Here is an 18,922-nt window from a genome sequence, read left to right as displayed (position 1 = left end):
TGTCACGTGGGGGGCGGCTGCTCTCTGGGGATGATGTCACGTGGGGGGCGGCCGCTCTCTGTAGATGATGTCACGTGGGGGGCGGCTGCTCTCTGGGGATGATGTCACGTGGGGGGCGGCTGCTCTCTGGGGATGATGTCACGTGGGGGGCGGCCGCTCTCTGTAGATGATGTCACGTGGGGGGCGGCTGCTCTCTGGGGATGATGTCACGTGGGTGGTGGCCGCTGCTCTCTGTAGATGATGTCATGCGGGGGGTGGCCGCTGCTCTCTGGGGATGATGTCACGTGGGGGGCGGCTGCTCTCTGTAGATGATGTCACGCGGGGGGCGGCTGCTCTCTGTAGATGATGTCACGCGGGGGGTGGCCGCTGCTCTCTGTAGATGATGTCACGTGAGTGGTGGCCGCTGCTCTCTGGGGATGATGTCACGTGGGGGGCCGCTCTCTGTAGATGATGTCACGTGGGGGGCGGCCGCTCTCTGTAGATGATGTCACATGGGTGGTGGCCGCTGCTCTCTGGGGATGATGTCACGTGGGTGGTGGCCGCTGCTCTCTGTAGATGATGTCACGCGGGGGGTGGCCGCTGCTCTCTGTAGATGATGTCACGCGGGGGGGGGGGGCGCTGCTCTCTGTGGATGATGTCACGTGGGTGGTGGCCGCTGCGCTCTGTAGATGATGTCACGCGGGGGGGTGGCCGCTGCTCTCTGTAGATGATGTCACGCGGGTGGTGGCCGCTGCGCTCTGTAGATGATGTCACGCGGGGGGTGGCCGCTGCTCTCTGGGGATGATGTCACGTGGGGGGTGGCCGCTGCTCTCTGTAGATGTCACGTGGGTGGTGGCCGCTGCTCTCTGGGGATGATGTCACGTGGGTGGTGGCCGCTGCTCTCTGTAGATGATGTCACGCGGGGGGTGGCCGCTGCTCTCTGGGGATGATGTCACGCGGGGGGGGGGGGGCGGCTGCTCTCTGTAGATGATGTCACGTGGGGGGCGGCCGCTCTCTGGGGATGATGTCACGTGGGTGGTGGCCGCTGCTCTCTGTAGATGATGTCACGTGGGTGGTGGCCGCTGCTCTCTGGGGATGATGTCACGTCGGGGGCGGCCGCTCTCTGTAGATGATGTCACGTGGGGGGCGGCCGCTCTCTGGGGATGATGTCACGTGGGGGGTGGCCGCTGCTCTCTGGGGATGATGTCACGTGGGTGGTGGCCGCCGCTCTCTGGGGATGATGTCACGCGGGGGGGGCGGCTGCTCTCTGTAGATGATGTCACGTGGGGGGCGGCCGCTCTCTGTAGATGATGTCACGCGGGGGGTGGCCGCTGCTCTCTGGGGATGATGTCACGCGGGGGGGGGGGCGACTGCTCTCTGTAGATGAAGTCACGTGGGGGGCGGCCGCTCTCTGTGGATGATGTCACGTGGGCGGCCGCTCTCTGGGGATGATGTCACGTCGGGGGCGGCCGCTCTCTGTAGATGATGTCACGCGTGGGGTGGCCGCTGCTCTCTGGGGATGATGTCACGCGGGGGGTGGCCGCTGCTCTCTGGGGATGATGTCACGTGGGGGGCGGCTGCTCTCTGGGGATGATGTCACGTGGGTGGTGGCCGCTGCTCTCTGTAGATGATGTCACGCGGGGGGGCCGCTGCTCTCTGGGGATGATGTCACGCGGGGGGTGGCCGCTGCTCTCTGTAGATGATGTCACGTGGGGGGCGGCTGCTCTCTGGGGATGATGTCACGCGGGGGGTGGCCGCTGCTCTCTGTAGATGATGTCACGTGGGGGGCGGCTGCTCTCTGGGGATGATGTCACGCGGGGGGTGGCCGCTGCTCTCTGTAGATGATGTCACGTGGGGGGCGGCTGCTCTCTGGGGATGATGTCACGCGGGGGGTGGCCGCTGCTCTCTGTAGATGATGTCACGTGGGGGGCGGCTGCTCTCTGTAGATGATGTCACGTGGGGGGCGGCCGCTCTCTGTAGATGATGTCACGTGGGGGGCGGCTGCTCTCTGGGGATGATGTCACTTGGGGGGTGGCCGCTGCTCTCTGTAGATGATGTCACGCAGGGGGTGGCCGCTGCTCTCTGTAGATGATGTCACGCGGGGGGGCCGCTGCTCTCTGGGGATGATGTCACTTGGGGGGTGGCCGCTGCTCTCTGTAGATGATGTCACGTGGGGGGCGGCCGCTCTCTGTAGATGATGTCACGTGGGGGGCGGCTGCTCTCTGGGGATGATGTCACTTGGGGGGTGGCCGCTGCTCTCTGTAGATGATGTCACGCAGGGGGTGGCCGCTGCTCTCTGTAGATGATGTCACGCGGGGGGGCCGCTGCTCTCTGGGGATGATGTCACTTGGGGGGTGGCCGCTGCTCTCTGTAGATGATGTCACGTGGGGGGCGGCCGCTCTCTGTAGATGATGTCACGTGGGGGGCGGCTGCTCTCTGGGGATGATGTCACTTGGGGGGTGGCCGCTGCTCTCTGGGGATGATGTCACGTCGGGGGCGGCCGCTCTCTGTAGATGATGTCACGTGGGGGGCGGCCGCTCTCTGTAGATGATGTCACGTGGGTGGTGGCCGCTGCTCTCTGTAGATGATGTCACGCAGGGGGTGGCCGCTGCTCTCTGTAGATGATGTCACGTGGGGGGTGGCCGCTGCTCTCTGTAGATGATGTCACGTGGGGGGCGGCTGCTCTCTGTAGATGATGTCACGTGGGGGGCGGCCGCTCTCTGTAGATGATGTCACGTGGGGGGCGGCTGCTCTCTGGGGATGATGTCACTTGGGGGGTGGCCGCTGCTCTCTGTAGATGATGTCACGCGGGGGGGCCGCTGCTCTCTGGGGATGATGTCACGCGGGGGGCCGCTCTCTGGGAATTTCTCAGGTTTTTATTACTGTGGGGAATTTTGCATTTTAACATTTCAATTTTTTTATTCAAGGTTAATAAAATTAGTAAATTAGTGTTTTGTCCTTTTATTCTTCATATATATATATATATATATATATATATATATATATATATACTAGAGGGAGGAGGCGGCTTCACACGGGTATATTACATGTTATGTTTGTGTAGTGGCCCCATAAGAATTGTCCAGTTTTGCACTTGTGTATTGTGTATGTGGTTTGTGTGTGTGTCCATAAGCGTCATGTCATTATGTGGATCTCATTTTGGCTATCAGTGAAAAACCTGTGATCAGTTGTTATGGATACCTGGAGTAAAGCTGTATCTAATCCTTCCCCGTGTAGTACTGTGTTTAGACGCAAGTATCTAATCCTTGTTGGTGTGGTACTTTGTGCAGATGCACATATCTAATCCTCCGGCGTGTGGTACTGTGTGCAGATGTGTGTATCTAATCCTTCCCCATATGGCATTGTGTGAAGAGGCACGTATCTAATCCTCCGGTAAGTGAAACTGTGTGCAGACGTGCATATCTAATCTTACGGCATGTGGTACTATGTGCAGACGCGCGTATCTAATCCTCTGGCATGTGCTACTGTGTGCAGACAGGTGTATCTAATCCTCTGGCTTGAGGTACTGTGTGCAGATGCGCGTATCTAATCCTCCCCTGTGTGGTACTGTGTGCTGAGACGCGTATCTAATTATCTGGCATGTGGTACTGTGTGCAGACAGGTGTATCTAATCCTCTGGCTTGAGGTACTGTGTTCAGATGCACGTATCTAATCCTCCCCTGTGTGGTATTGTGTGAAGAGGCGCTTATCTAATCCAACGGCGTGTGTAACTGTGTGTAGACGCACGTATCTAATCCTACAGCATGTGGTACTGTATGCAGATGCGTGTATCTAATCCTATGGCGTGTACAACTGTGTGAAGATGTGCGTATCTAATCGTCTGGCATGTGGAACTGTAAGCAGACGCGTATATCTAATCCTGTGGTACTGTGTGCAGACGCGCATATCTAATCCTCCCCGTGTGGTACAGTGTACTTAGACACGTATCTAATTCTCTGGTTTGTGGTACTGTGTGCAGACACACATATCTAATCCTCCCCTGTGTGGTATTGTGTGAAGAGGCGCGTATCTAATCCTCCCCGTGTGGTACTGTGTGCAGACGCATGTATCTAATCCTCTGGCGTGTGGTACTGTGTGCAGACGTGCGTATCTAATCCTCCCTGTGTGGTACTGTGTGCTGAGACGCGTATCTAATTCTTTGGCTTGTGGTACTGTGTGCAGAGGCATGTATCTAATCCTACAAAGTGTGGTACTGTATTCAGACACACGTATCTAATCCTCCCCTGTGTGGTATTGTCTGAAGAGGTGTGTATCTAATCCTACGGCGTGTGGAATTGTGTGTAGACGCGCGTATCTAATCCTACGGCATGTGGTACTGTGTGCAGACGCGTGTATCTAATCCTCTGGCGTGTGGTACTGTGTTCAGATGTGCGTATATAATCCTCCCTGTGTGGTACTGTGTGCTGAGACGCGTATCTAATCCTCTGGCGTGTGGTACTGTGTGCAGACGCATGTATCTAATCCTATGCCATGTGGAACTGTGTGCAGACGCGCGTATCTAATCCTCTGGTGTGTGGTACTGTGTGCAGATGCGTGTATCTAATTCTCCCCTGTGTGATACTGTGTGCTGAGACGTGTATCTAATTCTCTGGCTTGTGGTACTGTGTGCAGAGGCATGTATATAATCCTGCAAAGTGTGGTAATGTGTGCACACACGTATCTAATCCTCCCATGTGGTATTGTGTGCACACACGTATCTAATCCTCCCATGTGGTATTGTGTGAAGAGGCGCGTATCTAATCCTACGGCATTTGGTACGGTGTGTAGACGCACGTATCTAATCCTACTGCATGTGGTACTGTGTGCAGACGTGTGTATCTAATCCTACGGCATGTGGAACTGTGTGCAGACGTGTGTATCTAATCCTACGGCATGTGGAACTGTGTGCAGACATGCGTATCTAATCCTACTGCATGTGGTACTGTGTGCAGACGCGTGTATCTAATCCTACGGCATGTGGAACTGTGTGCAGACGCACATATCAAATCCTTCAGTGTGTGGAACTGTGTGCAGAAGCGCGTATTTAATCCACCTGTGTGTGGGACTGTGTGCAGACGTGTGTATCTAATCCTCTGGCGTGTGATACTGTGCGCTGACCTGTGTATCTAATCCTCTGATGCGTGTATCTCAGTTTGGATATCAGTGTTGTATTGTGCATGTGGAGTGACCGTGTGTATTGCAGTTGGAATATGAGTGAAAGTCTTGCAGGTTTGTATTGGCTAAGGGGGGGGGGGGGGGGGGCATTGTGTTTGGAATGCTGTATCTCAGCAACGGTACGTCCGAGCGAGTTGGAGTCTCGTCTTAAACCTTCCCGGATACCTGAAGTATCTCTGTACCAAATTTGGTGAAGATCGGTCCAGTCGTTTGGTTCGCATTAGAGAACAGACAGACAAGAATTCATTTTTATAATATAGAGAGATATACACTGTATACACATGTGCTACAGCCACCACACACATTGTATACACACACACACTGTATACACGTGCTACAGACACCACACACACTGTCATACCTCCCAACCGTCCCGATTTCCACAGGACATTCACGATTTGGGTGACATGTCCCGCGGTCCCAATTGGAGGGAGGTATGTCCCAATTTCAACTCCGATCTGCGTCCAGAGGACACATATGCGGCTGAAGCGAGGAGCTGACACAGGTTCAGGTGGAGATGGAGGGGACGGCATGACACTGGGGGCAGAGATGGAGGGGACGGCGTGACACTGGGGGCAGAGATGGAGGGGACGGCGTGACACTGGGGGCAGAGATGGAGGGGACGGCGTGACACTGGGGGCAGAGATGGAGGGGACGGCGTGACACTGGGGGCAGAGATGGAGGGGACGGCGTGACACTGGGGGCAGAGATGGAGGGGACGGCGTGACACTGGGGGCAGAGATGGAGGGGACGGCGTGACACTGGGGGAAGAGATGGAGGGGACGGCGTGACACTGGGGGCAGAGATGGAGGGGACGGCGTGACACTGGGGGCAGATGAAGGAGAGGACGGCGTGACACTGGGGGCAGAGATGGAGGGGACGGCGTGACACTGGGGGCAGAGATGGAGGGGACGGCGTGACACTGGGGGCAGAGATGGAGGGGACGGCATGACACTGGGGGAAGAGATGGAGGGGACGGCATGACACTGGGGGCAGAGATGGAGGGGACGGCGTGACACTGGGGGCAGATGAAGGAGAGGACGGCGTGACACTGGGGGCAGAGATGGAGAGGACGGCGTGACACTGGGGGCAGAGATGGAGGGGACGGCATGACACTGGGGGCAGAGATGGAGGGGACGGCATGACACTGGGGGCAGAGATGGAGGGGACATTAATCTGGGGGCAGATGAAGGGTGTATATGAAACTGGAGGAGAGATAGAGGGGGGACATATAATTTACGGGTGACTGTAGGAGGATTATACTGTGTGCGGGCACATGGAAAATTAATGAGTGGGCGGGGCTAAATTTTGTCCCTCTTTCGGTTCTTCAAAAGTTGGGAGGTATGGTTATAGTGTGAGCCCCCCGCCCTATACACTACACCGCTACACGCAGCTTGTACAGCAGTCCTTGGTTTTATGGTAGATGACATCACGGCGGCGGTGGCGGTTACGGATACCAGACGTGCACATACAGACAGGCGGGCGCGAGGCTCTGGCCGTGCTTGTTCAGCAGAGGAACGTGACGATATCCTGCGAGACAGAAGTCAGGACACTGCAACGTGCTGGGCCGAGAGGGGGCGGGGACGGCTACCATTATTAGACCCCGCCCCCATGGCCATTCTATCAGCAGAAGTATGTGACCCCTTACCTTTGCCCAGGCTGGTCAGTGGCAGCGTGTACTGACCCAGGAGCTCGCTGCTACCGAGTGGTGACCGATCCTCCAGACAGAAGCGCAACAGCGCCAGCTCCGGCACCTGGACAGAGAAGGTCAGCGACTGCGCCCACTGGGGGTTAAAGGCTGCAACGACCACGGAACAGGCTGATCAGACAGTGTACGGAGCTCCCTGTGTGGTGTATACATGTGGCTGTGTATATCGCACGCTGTCTGTATATAGTGATGTCACATAGACGTGTGTAGGACCAAGCTGTAGTTACATGTGGTCATTGTATACAGCCGCTATATACCACTGTAGAGCCCTGTATACAGCCGCTATATACCACTGTAGAGCCCTGTATACAGCCGCTATATACCACTGTAGAGCCCTGTATACAGCCGCTATATACCACTGTAGAGCCCTGTATACAGCCGCTATATACCACTGTAGAGCCCTGTATACAGCCGCTATATACCACTGTAGAGCCCTGTATACAGCCGCTATATACCACTGTAGAGCCCTGTATACAGCCGCTATATACCACTGTAGAGCCCTGTATACAGCCGCTATATACCACTGTAGAGCCCTGTATACAGCCGCTATATACCACTGTAGAGCCCTGTATACAGCCGCTATATACCACTGTAGAGCCCTGTATACAGCCGCTATATACCACTGTAGAGCCCTGTATACAGCCGCTATATACCACTGTAGAGCCCTGTATACAGCCGCTATATACCACTTTAGAGCCCTGTATACAGCCGCTATATACCACTATATGGTCACTGTATACAGCCGCTTTATACCACTATATGGTCACTGTATACTGTCTGTAGAGCCTTGTATACAGCCGCTATATACCACTATATGGTCACTGTATACAGCCGCTATATACCACTATATGGTCACTGTATACTGTCTGTAGAGCCCTGTATACAGCCGCTATATACCACTGTAGAGCCCTGTATACAGCCGCTATATACCACTATATGGTCACTGTATACAGCCGCTATATACCACTATATGGTCACTGTATACAGCCGCTATATACCACTATATGGTCACTGTATGCTGTCTGTAGAGCCCTGTATACAGCCGCTATATACCACTATATGGTCATTGTATACAGCCGCTATATACCACTATATGGTCATTGTATACAGCCGCTATATACCACTGTAGAGCCCTGTATACAGCCGCTATATACCACTATATGGTCATTGTATACAGCCGCTATATACCACTGTAGAGCCCTGTATACAGCCGCTATATACCACTATATGGTCATTGTATACAGCCGCTATATACCACTGTAGAGCCCTGTATACAGCCGCTATATACCACTATATGGTCACTGTATACAGCCGCTATATACCACTGTAGAGCCCTGTATACAGCCGCTATATACCACTGTAGAGCCTTGTATACAGCCGCTATATACCACTGTAGAGCCCTGTATACAGCCGCTATATACCACTATATGGTCACTGTATACTGTCTGTAGAGCCCTGTATACAGCCGCTATATACCACTATATGGTCATTGTATACAGCCGCTATATACCACTGTAGAGCCCTGTATACAGCCGCTATATACCACTATATGGTCACTGTATACTGTCTGTAGAGCCCTGTATACAGCCGCTATATACCACTATATGGTCACTGTATACAGCCGCTATATACCACTGTAGAGCCCTGTATACAGCCGCTATATACCACTATATGGTCACTGTATACTGTCTGTAGAGCCCTGTATACAGCCGCTATATACCACTATATGGTCACTGTATACAGCCGCTATATACCACTGTAGAGCCCTGTATACAGCCGCTATATACCACTATATGGTCACTGTATACAGCCGCTATATACCACTGTAGAGCCCTGTATACAGCCGCTATATACCACTGTAGAGCCCTGTATACAGCCGCTATATACCACTATATGGTCACTGTATAGATGTGTTTTCCTGGATTTTGGGGTCACCTGTGGACTTGTGTTCATCCTGCACTCCCGGGGGTGGCCAGCAGAGGGCACCCTTGCCTGCCCAGGTCTGGTGTTGGGGCCCCTGGACGCCTCCGCACTTCTTACCGTTGTTCTTCACCTCGTAGGTCTGCTTGCGTCCCTCGTCGGCCGGAGTCCCGTAGATTTCCACCGTCACTATCAGGCTGGTCGTGTTGGTCTTGGAGAAGCTTCGGTGGGGCAGGAGGAATCCGCTGATCACCTGCCAAACACAGGGGTCCTGGTGAGGGGCAACCAGTGCTGTACCCAGGTATGTGCCCCTGCAGCACAGAGGATCTACAGCACTGTGGTGGGTATTGGGCGATACCTTGATAGTAAAGAACATGGGCCGCGTCCTGTGTCTCTGCGCATGCGGATGGAAGCGGCCGCCCTCTGTCCTCAGATATTCCGGCTTCAGGACGTAGCCGCATCTGCCATTATCCAGGAATCGCCCGTCCTGCAGATCCATCGCTACGCCCGGCGTCTGGAAGTTCAGAGCGACTACGGAGGAGACATGTGATCTGTTACCATGGTAACCCCAGAGCAAGCGCAAGAGTCCCAAGACAGCAGTGACCAGACCCGGAATGTGAGTATTACAGACCGGCTGCAGCAGTGTCTCCCCCCTCCGCCTGCGCCGCGCACTCACCCATCTGACAGCCCACGTTCCAGAATTCTTGGGGTAAGAAGTTGGAAGAATCGGTTCTGGAGCCTTTGGGGTAAATCCTGGTGATGAAGTTTCGGGTGTGTTGGATGAATTCCTGGGCTGGAGGGGAAAGGTTCGGATTATTATGCTGACCCCAACCCCAGCGATCGCCCCCTCCCACCTCTCATGAGGCGGAGTCAGGCGGCACTTTCGGAGGGGCCTAAATCAGCCCAAGAGAGGCCGCTCTGAAAACCAAACTGTGCGGACCCGGGCCGGCCTAGACCTGCGCGGAGATACTATGATGTCATCAAACCTGCGCTGAGACGTCTTATAGGCCGGTGAAGACACAGCTCCATCAGGGGATCGCAGCGAGGGAGTGAGGACACAGCTATTCCCGACCTATCCCCAGGCCTGCTCATGGCCGACCCCCAATCCTGCTATAGGACACAGAAGCCCAGGCCCGCGAACCCCAACAACTGCCGACTGTAATAATCGGAGACTCGGGAGGTGAAGACGCAGAATAAACACTCTTAGGGTCTGTTCACCAGACACGGCTCCATGAACTTCAGTAGTGAGTAGCAGAGAGAAGAAGCGACATGCCCTATCTTGCCGCAGATTCTGCTCCGTGAGACTCCCTCCCATTTAGGCCCATTCGTTTAGGTCTAATCCGGAGCGTAACGCCGTGTCGGGATGCCGCTGCGCTGTATCAGTATTCCGTTGCAGCTAGCCGTGCAGTATAGTCACACGCAGAATCCGTTACTCACCTCTCCTGGATCCCATGTTACTCCTAGCAGGCTTCGGGCCTTTGTGGTAATACCTCCCAACTAGAGGGAAAAAATGTGCAGTGCACTATGTGAGCCCTGCCAAAATGAGCCCCACCCACTTCTATGTTGACTCCGCCCATTCTCATTCATTTTTCTTTGTGCCCCCATTCAGTGTAATGCCCCGACAGTCACCCGTACACTATATGTCCCCACAGTATCATGTTCCTCTCCAATCTCTCCGCAGTATTAAGTCCCTCTCCTGGTGCTCCAGTTTAAATTGGGGGCAAATAGGGGAGACACTAAACTGGGGCAGCTGGAGGGGGACATGTTGTCCCCAGTTTAATGTCCCTTTCCAATTGCTCCGAGCTTATTTTCTCCGTCCAATGACCACTAACTTTTAATGTCCCCCTCCAGCTGTCCTCAGTTTAATGCCCCTCTTAATCTCCCCCATTTAATGTCCCCACTCCCTTCATCTGCCACGAGGTTATTACACACCATTCATTTGCCACCCCAGTTTTATGTTCCCCCTCAATTTGCACCCAAAGTTTAACATAAAAACCCTCCGCCCCTCTCCCCTCTCCCCTGCTCTTCCCTTCTCCTTGCTCCCCTGCTTCTCTCCTCCCCTCTCCCCGCTCTCTGCTCCTCCCCTCTCCCCTGCTCCTCCCCTCTCCTCGCTCTCTGCTCCTCCCCTCTCCCCTGCTCCTCCCCTCTCCTCGCTCTCTGCTCCTCCCCTCTCCCCTGCTCCTCCCCTCTCTCCTCCTCCTCCCCTCTCCCCTGCTCCTCCCCTCTCCTCGCTCTCTGCTCCTCCCCTGCTCCTCCCCTCTCTTCGCTCTCTGCTCCTCCCCTCTCCCCTGCTCCTCCCCTCTCCTCGCTCTCTGCTCCTCCCCTCTCCCCTGCTCCTCCCCTCTCCTCTGCTCCTCCCCTTGCTCTCTGCTCCTCCACTCTCCCTTACTCCTCCCCTCTCCTCGCTCTCTGCTCCTCCCCTCTCCTCGCTCTCTGCTCCTCCCCTCTCCCCTGCTCCTCCCCTCTCCTCGCTCTCTGCTCCTCCCCTCTCCCCTGCTCCTCCCCTCTCCTCGCTCTCTGCTCCTCCCCTCTCCCCTGCTCCTCCCCTCTCCTCGCTCTCTGCTCCTCCCCTCTCCCCTGCTCCTCCCCTCTCCTCGCTCTCTGCTCCTCCCCTCTCCCCTGCTCCTCCCCTCTCTCCTCCTCCTCCCCTCTCCCCTGCTCCTCCCCTCTCCTCGCTCTCTGCTCCTCCCCTGCTCCTCCCCTCTCTTCGCTCTCTGCTCCTCCCCTCTCCCCTGCTCCTCCCCTCTCCTCGCTCTCTGCTCCTCCCCTCTCCCCTGCTCCTCCCCTCTCCTCTGCTCCTCCCCTTGCTCTCTGCTCCTCCACTCTCCCTTACTCCTCCCCTCTCCTCGCTCTCTGCTCCTCCCCTCTCCTCGCTCTCTGCTCCTCCCCTCTCCCCTGCTCCTCCCCTCTCCTCGCTCTCTGCTCCTCCCCTCTCCCCTGCTCCTCCCCTCTCCTCGCTCTCTGCTCCTCCCCTCTCCCCTGCTCCTCCCCTCTCCTCGCTCTCTGCTCCTCCCCTCTCCCCTGCTCCTCCCCTCTCCTCGCTCTCTGCTCCTCCCCTCTCCCCTGCTCCTCCCCTCTCTCCTCCTCCTCCCCTCTCCCCTGCTCCTCCCCTCTCTTCGCTCTCTGCTCCTCCCCTCTCCCCTGCTCCTCCCCTCTCCTCGCTCTCTGCTCCTCCCCTCTCCCCTGCTCCTCCCCTCCCCTCGCTCTCTGCTCCTCCACTCTCCCTTACTCCTCCCCTCTGCTCGCTCTCTGCTCCTCCCCTCTCCCCTGCTCCTCCCCTCTCCTCTGCTCCTCCCCTCGCTCTCTGCTCCTCCACTCTCCCTTACTCCTCCCCTCTCCTCGCTCTCTGCTCCTCCCCTCTGCTATGCTCCTCCCCTCTCCTCGCTCTCTGCTCCTCCCCTCTCCCCTGCTCCTCCCCTCTCCTCTGCTCCTCCCCTCGCTCTCTGCTCCTCCACTCTCCCTTACTCCTCCCCTCTCCTCGCTCTCTGCTCCTCCCCTCTCCCCTGCTCCTCCCCTCTCCTCGCTCTCTGCTCCTCCCCTCTCCCCTGCTCCTCCCCTCTCCTCGCTCTCTGCTCCTCCCCTCTCCCCTGCTCCTCCCCTCTCCTCGCTCTCTGCTCCTCCCCTCTCCCCTGCTCCTCCCCTCTCTCCTCCTCCTCCCCTCTCCCCTGCTCCTCCCCTCTCCTCGCTCTCTGCTCCTCCCCTGCTCCTCCCCTCTCTTCGCTCTCTGCTCCTCCCCTCTCCCCTGCTCCTCCCCTCTCCTCGCTCTCTGCTCCTCCCCTCTCCCCTGCTCCTCCCCTCCCCTCGCTCTCTGCTCCTCCACTCTCCCTTACTCCTCCCCTCTGCTCGCTCTCTGCTCCTCCCCTCTCCCCTGCTCCTCCCCTCTCCTCTGCTCCTCCCCTCGCTCTCTGCTCCTCCACTCTCCCTTACTCCTCCCCTCTCCTCGCTCTCTGCTCCTCCCCTCTGCTATGCTCCTCCCCTCTCCTCGCTCTCTGCTCCTCCCCTCTCCCCTGCTCCTCCCCTCTCCTCTGCTCCTCCCCTCGCTCTCTGCTCCTCCACTCTCCCTTACTCCTCCCCTCTCCTCGCTCTCTGCTCCTCCCCTCTGCTATGCTCCTCCCCTCTCCTCGCTCTCTGCTCCTCCCCTCTCCCCTGCTCCTCCCCTCTCCTCTGCTCCTCCCCTCGCTCTCTGCTCCTCCACTCTCCCTTACTCCTCCCCTCTCCTCGCTCTCTGCTCCTCCCCTCTGCTATGCTCCTCCCCTCTCCTCGCTCTCTGCTCCTCCCCTCTCCCCTGCTCCTCCCCTCTCCTCTGCTCCTCCCCTCGCTCTCTGCTCCTCCACTCTCCCTTACTCCTCCCCTCTCCTCGCTCTCTGCTCCTCCCCTCTGCTATGCTCCTCCCCTCTCCTCGCTCTCTGCTCCTCCCCTCTCCCCTGCTCCTCCCCTCTCCTCTGCTCCTCCCCTCGCTCTCTGCTCCTCCACTCTCCCTTACTCCTCCCCTCTCCTCGCTCTCTGCTCCTCCCCTCTCCCCTGCTCCTCCCCTCTCCTCTGCTCCTCCCCTCGCTCTCTGCTCCTCCCCTGCTCCTCCCCTCTCTTCGCTCTCTGCTCCTCCCCTCTCCCCTGCTCCTCCCCTCTCCTCGCTCTCTGCTCCTCCCCTCTCCCCTGCTCCTCCCCTCTCCTCTGCTCCTCCCCTCTCCTCTGCTCCTCCCCTCGCTCTCTGCTCCTCCGCTCTCCCTTACTCCTCCCCTCTCCTCGCTCTCTGCTCCTCCCCTCTGCTATGCTCCTCCTCTCTTCTATTCTGCCCTGAGTGACCCCACATCAATAATAATGGCGCTCAGACGACAGAGCTAGGGGGAGGAGTCACAGTGGGACAAGGCGACTTACCTGAGTGACGCGACAGTTTTTTGGCTTCCTGCTCCGACAGAGAATTGTTCTCATAAAACTTCTGATGTTCTCTGGAATGTTGGAAACTGATGAACTTCTTAGATTGCGTGTAAATGACAAGATCCGACAGCGCCATGGCGAGCTCCGTTTTTTGTACCTGAGAAAAAACGGCGGAGATGAGTCTGATACCGACAGTCTGAACAGGTACTGAACGTCTGAGAGTCCATGGCTGGGGCTGTTACAGGATATCTGCACTGTGTCAGTCTTCACTGTAGTTCTGGCATTCTGTTCTAGATGTAAGAACCGCACAGTGTCAGGTTATGGAGCTCTGGTCTTCTCCTTCCCATCGGTGACACTGAGCACGTTCCACCGTCCCCCATACATCCGCCTCACACATATGTCGTTATTTCCTGCTGCGCTGAAGCTCAAGATGTGAAGGAGAAGTGAGGCGAGAAGGGGCGGACAAACGATTCGGGAGCTCGGCCCAATACTCCATTATAAGGAGGTGGAAACAAAACACTGGACACAAGGGAACTAGGAGGCCATTTCTGGATCATTTCTGAGATCTTTCTACTCTTAGATCAGAGTCCACCTGTCAAGATGAAGCCGCAGCTCAATAAGAGACACAGGAAAGCCCAAGACATCACCTGAAGGACTCTCCGAGGAAACCAAGACTGGAGGAAAGCCAACTCTGGTGGTGGCCGCATCATGTCTGGAGACCAAGCACCAACCAGTCACCTGCCCAATGCCATCCCTACCTGGTGGTGGCCGCATCATGTCTGGAGGAGACCAAGCACCACCCGTCACCTGCTCAAGACCATCCCTACAGTGAAGCCTGGTGGTGGCCGCATCATGTCTGGAGGAGACCAGGCACCGATCATCACCTGCCCAATACAATCCCTACAGTGAAGCCTGGTGGTGGCCGCATCATGTCTGGAGGAGACCAGGCACCGATCATCACCTGCCCAATACAATCCCTACAGTGAAGCCTGGTGGTGGCTGCATCATGTCTGGAGGAGACCAAGCATCACCCTTCACCTGTCCAAGGCCATCCCTACCTGGTATTGGCCACATCATGTCTGGAGGAGACCAAGCACCACCCGTCACCTGCCCAATACCATCTCTACAGTGAAGCCTGGTGGTGGCCGCATCATGTCTGGAGGAGACCAAGCACCACCCGTCACCTGTCCAAGGCCATCCCTACCTGGTGGTGGCCGCATCATGTCTGGAGGAGACCAAGCACCACCCGTCACCTGCTCAGTGCCATCCCTACCTGGTATTGGCCACATCATGTCTGGAGAAGACCAAGCACCACCCGTCACCTGCCCAATACCATCTCTACAGTGAAGCCTGGTGGTGGCCGCATCATGTCTGGAGGAGACCAAGCACCACCCGTCACCTGTCCAAGGCCATCCCTACCTGGTGGTGGCCGTATCATGTCTGGAGGAGACCAAGCACCACCCGTCACCTGCCCAAGGCCATCCCTACCTGGTGGTGGCTGCATCATGTCTGGAGGAGACCAAGCACCACCCGTCACCTGCCCAAGGCCATCCCTACCTGGTGGTGGCCGTATCATGTCTGGAGGAGACCAAGCATCACCCGTCACCTGCCCAATGCCATCTCTATAGTGAAATATGGTGGTGGCCGCATCATGTCTGGAGGAGACCAAGCATCACCCGTCACCTGCCCAATACCATCCCTACCTAGTGGTGGCCGTATCATGTCTGGAGGAGACCAAGCAGCGCCCATCACCTGCCCAATACCATCCCTACCTAGTGGTGGCTGTATCATGTCTGGAGGAGACCAGACCCTGCCCATTACCTGCCCAATGCCATCCCTATAGTGAAATATGGTGGTGGCCGCATCATGTCTGGAGGAGACCAAGAACTGTAAGATTATCAGTATTGGGATAACGGGGCAGATGCAGGGGGGCAACATAACAGAAAAGAGACAGAGGCTGGGGATTTGCTGAATGCATCAAATCAGTATGACTGTGGCCAACGCCACGTACTGACCCCATCCATCAAAGGATCCTTGATGAAGAAACCAATCAATGGGATGATCTCCACCCACATGGACAATAATGAAGTGTCCAGTGATGGGGTAGTCAGATCCTACATGGACTTACAGCTGAAGGACCTCCAGCACTGGGGACCACTTGCTGAAGAACCACATCTTCATATCTGCCATTCTTAAGAAGTCCAGAAAGGGAAGGTCCATTTTACTAAACCCCTGAGGAACTGACCCCTACGTCTAGGAGCCGCTTCCCCTCCACTAGAGGTCTCTGGTGACATAGATGGTGCATGGATCTGTGTCCCCTGAGATAGAAGATCCATTGATAACCAGACGACAGGGACGGGGCAAACACTGACACTTAGAGACTCTTGGGTCACCTGGGTTATTTTTGGCTCTGCAATTTTTCTCCGGATCTTCAGATAGAATTTTATCTTCTTTGTATTTTTGGCCTGCTCCACACATTCTCCAACCTGGCTGGGGGTGCTGGGGGCGGAGCTCTGGGTGGGCCCCACCTTCTTGTGTTTTACCAGGATTTTACCTATAAGAGTCTGGGGACATAATAATGAGATCTATAAACCTTTTACGTGATATCACGCACCGCATCGCTCTCATTCAAGGAGGGGTCTTGTTGATCACCTCGGGGGACGGCAGGAATCGGGAGCCTGACTCAGGGACTGTCGTGGTGAGCAGTCGTTCTCCCAGAATGGAAGTCAAGTGTTTGGCCATCACCTCCTGCTGACGGGGTGAGCAGTGATTCTCCAGCGACAAGATAAGCGGATACGGTGAGGCCTGAGGAGAGGAAGACAACAATGTTAGACTCAAAGCCAACAATGTGAGACACAAACACAACAACGTGAGACCCGAACACAACCATGTGAGACTCAAAGGCAACAACGTGAGTCCCAAAGACAACAACATGAGACCCAAAGACAACAACGTGAGACCCAAAGACAACAACATGAAACACTGACAACAATGTGAGATCCAAAGACAACAACATGAGACGAAAGTCAACAATATGAGACTTGAACACAACAATGTGAGACTCGAAGACAACAACATGAGACCCTGACAACAACGTGAGACCCAAAGACAATAACATGAAACCCTGACAACAGTGTGAGACCCAAAGATAACAACTTGAGACGCAAAGACAACAATGTGAGACCCGAACACAACAATGTGACACCTGAACACAACAACGTGAGATTCGAAGACCACAACATGAGAATAGAAGACAACAATGTGAGACTTGAACACAACAATGTGAGACTTGAACACAACAATGTGAGACCTGAACACAACAATGTGAGACCCGAACACAACAATGTGAGATTCGAAGAGAACAATGTGAGACTTGAAGACAACAATGAAAGACTCGAAGACAACAACGTGAGACCCAAAGACCACAACATGAGACTCACAGACAACAACATGAGACTCAGACAACAACATGAGACCCTGACAACAACGTGAGACCCGACCACAACAATGTGAGACCCGAACACAACAATGTGAGACCCGAACACAACGTGAGAGTCAAAGACCACAACGTGAGACTTGAAGACAACAATGTGAGACCCTGACAACTTGAGACCCAAAGACAACAACATAAGACCCGATGACAACAATGTGAGACCCAAAGACAGCAACATGAGACCCTCACAACAACGTGAGACCCTGACAACAACGTGAGACCCAAAGACAACAACATGAGACGCAGACAACAATGTGAAACCTGAACACAACAACGTGAAACCCGAACACAACAATGTGAGACCCAAAGACAATAACATGAAACCCTGACAACAACGCAAGACCCAAACACAACAACGTTAGACCCGAACACAACAACATGAGACCCGAACACAACAACATGAGACGTGAACACAACAATGTGAGACTCGAAGACAACAACGTGAGACCCTGACAACAACGTGAGACCCTGACAACAATGTGAGACCCAAAGACAACAACATGAGACTCGAAGACAACAACAAGAGACCCTGACAACAACGTTAGACCCGAACACGACAATGTGAGACTCAAAGACAATAGCATGAAACCCTAACACCAAAGTGAGATCCAAAGACAACAACGTGAGACCCAAACAACAATGTGAGACCTGAACACAACAATGTGAGACCCAAACACAACAACATGAGAGTCAAAGACAACGTGAGACTCAAAAGCAACAACATGAGACTCGAAGACAACAATATGAGACCCTGACAACAACTTGAGACCCAAAGACAACAACATAAGATCTGAAGACAACATGAGACCCTAACAACAGTGTGAGAACCAAAGACAGCAACATAAGACCCAAAGGCAACAACGTGAGACCCTGACAACAGTGTGAGAACCAAAGACTACAACATGAGACCCGAAGACAACAACGTGAGCCCCTGACAACTATGTGGGACCCTGACAATGTAAGGTGCAGGTTTCTCACCCCCCCCCCCCCCCTTCCCAGCTGACCTGGAAGGCGTAATGTCCAATGACAGAGATGACAGTCCTGAAGAGGAGTTTACTGGTTAATGTGTGACCGTGATAGACGACCGGCTCATCCTCATCTCCGTCCCAACAGTCAATCTCCAGACAGCGACAACCCCTCATAAGAGCACTACAGGTGGAGCAGGAGACCATGAGAGAGCTCGTCATAACTTGTAAGCAATACAAAGCTTACACCCCCCCAATATACAGGAATATACACTCACCGGCCACTTTATTAGGTACACCATGCTAGTAACGGGTTGGACCCCCTTTTGCCTTCAGAACTGCCTCATTTCTTCGTGGCATAGATACAACAAGGTGCTGGAAGCATTCCTCAGAGATTTTGCTCCATATTGACATGATGGCGGCATCACACAGTTGCAGTCGCAGATTTGTCGGCTGCACATCCATGATGCGAATCTCCCGTTCCACCACATCCCAAAGATGCTCCTCTATTGGATTGAGATCTGGTGACTGTGGAGGCCATTGGAGTACAGTGAACTCATTGTCATGTTCAAGAAACCAGTCTGAGATGATTCCAGCTTTATGACATGGCATTGCATTATCCTGCTGAAAGTAGCCATCAGATGTTGGGTACATTGTGCTCATAAAGGGATGGACATGGTCAGCAACAATACTCAGGTAGGCTTTGGCGTTGCAACGATGCTCAATTGGTACCAAGGGGCCCAAAGAGTGCCAAGAAAATATTCCCCACACCATGACACCACCACCACCAGCCTGAACCGTTACCGA

General features: G+C 55.0%; 1 protein-coding gene across 2 annotated transcripts; it reads right to left on the bottom strand.

Annotated features, from left to right (window-relative positions):
• Nucleotides 1-5,493: 5,493 nt before the first annotated feature.
• On the bottom strand, nt 5,494-18,295 carry PLCZ1 (phospholipase C zeta 1). Of its 2 annotated transcripts, XM_075261874.1 has the most exons (9): nt 18,155-18,295; nt 16,310-16,462; nt 16,051-16,221; nt 13,658-13,814; nt 9,459-9,575; nt 9,141-9,313; nt 8,903-9,035; nt 6,803-6,952; nt 5,494-6,684 (listed from the first exon to the last, which is right to left on the bottom strand). In XM_075261874.1, the coding sequence occupies exons 1-9, from the start codon at nt 18,290-18,292 to the stop codon at nt 6,602-6,604; spliced, it is 1,275 nt and encodes a 424-aa protein (XP_075117975.1). In that variant the 5' UTR covers nt 18,293-18,295; the 3' UTR covers nt 5,494-6,601. The 2 variants fall into 2 exon arrangements, with proteins under 2 accessions (XP_075117975.1, XP_075117976.1); XM_075261875.1 differs by lacking the exon at nt 9,459-9,575.
• Between the last annotated feature and the right edge of the window lie 627 nt (nt 18,296-18,922).

Source organism: Leptodactylus fuscus, unplaced genomic scaffold, assembly GCF_031893055.1.
Source record: "Leptodactylus fuscus isolate aLepFus1 unplaced genomic scaffold, aLepFus1.hap2 HAP2_SCAFFOLD_553, whole genome shotgun sequence".
Taxonomy (NCBI): domain Eukaryota; kingdom Metazoa; phylum Chordata; class Amphibia; order Anura; family Leptodactylidae; genus Leptodactylus; species Leptodactylus fuscus.
The sequence above is the reverse complement of the archived record's forward strand: the minus strand, read 5'-3'. Positions and strand labels throughout refer to the sequence as shown.

Coding starts and splice junctions, on each gene's coding strand:
- PLCZ1 (XM_075261874.1), bottom strand. CDS start 18,292: ATGAGGGGTTGTCGCTGTCTGGAGATTGACTGTTGGGACGGAGATGAG. Junction 16,463..18,154: donor TTGGACATTACGCCTTCCAG/GTCAGCTGGGAA, acceptor TCCTCTCCTCAG/GCCTCACCGTATCCGCTTAT. Junction 9,036..9,140: donor CCATGTTCTTTACTATCAAG/GTATCGCCCAAT, acceptor TGTGTTTGGCAG/GTGATCAGCGGATTCCTCCT.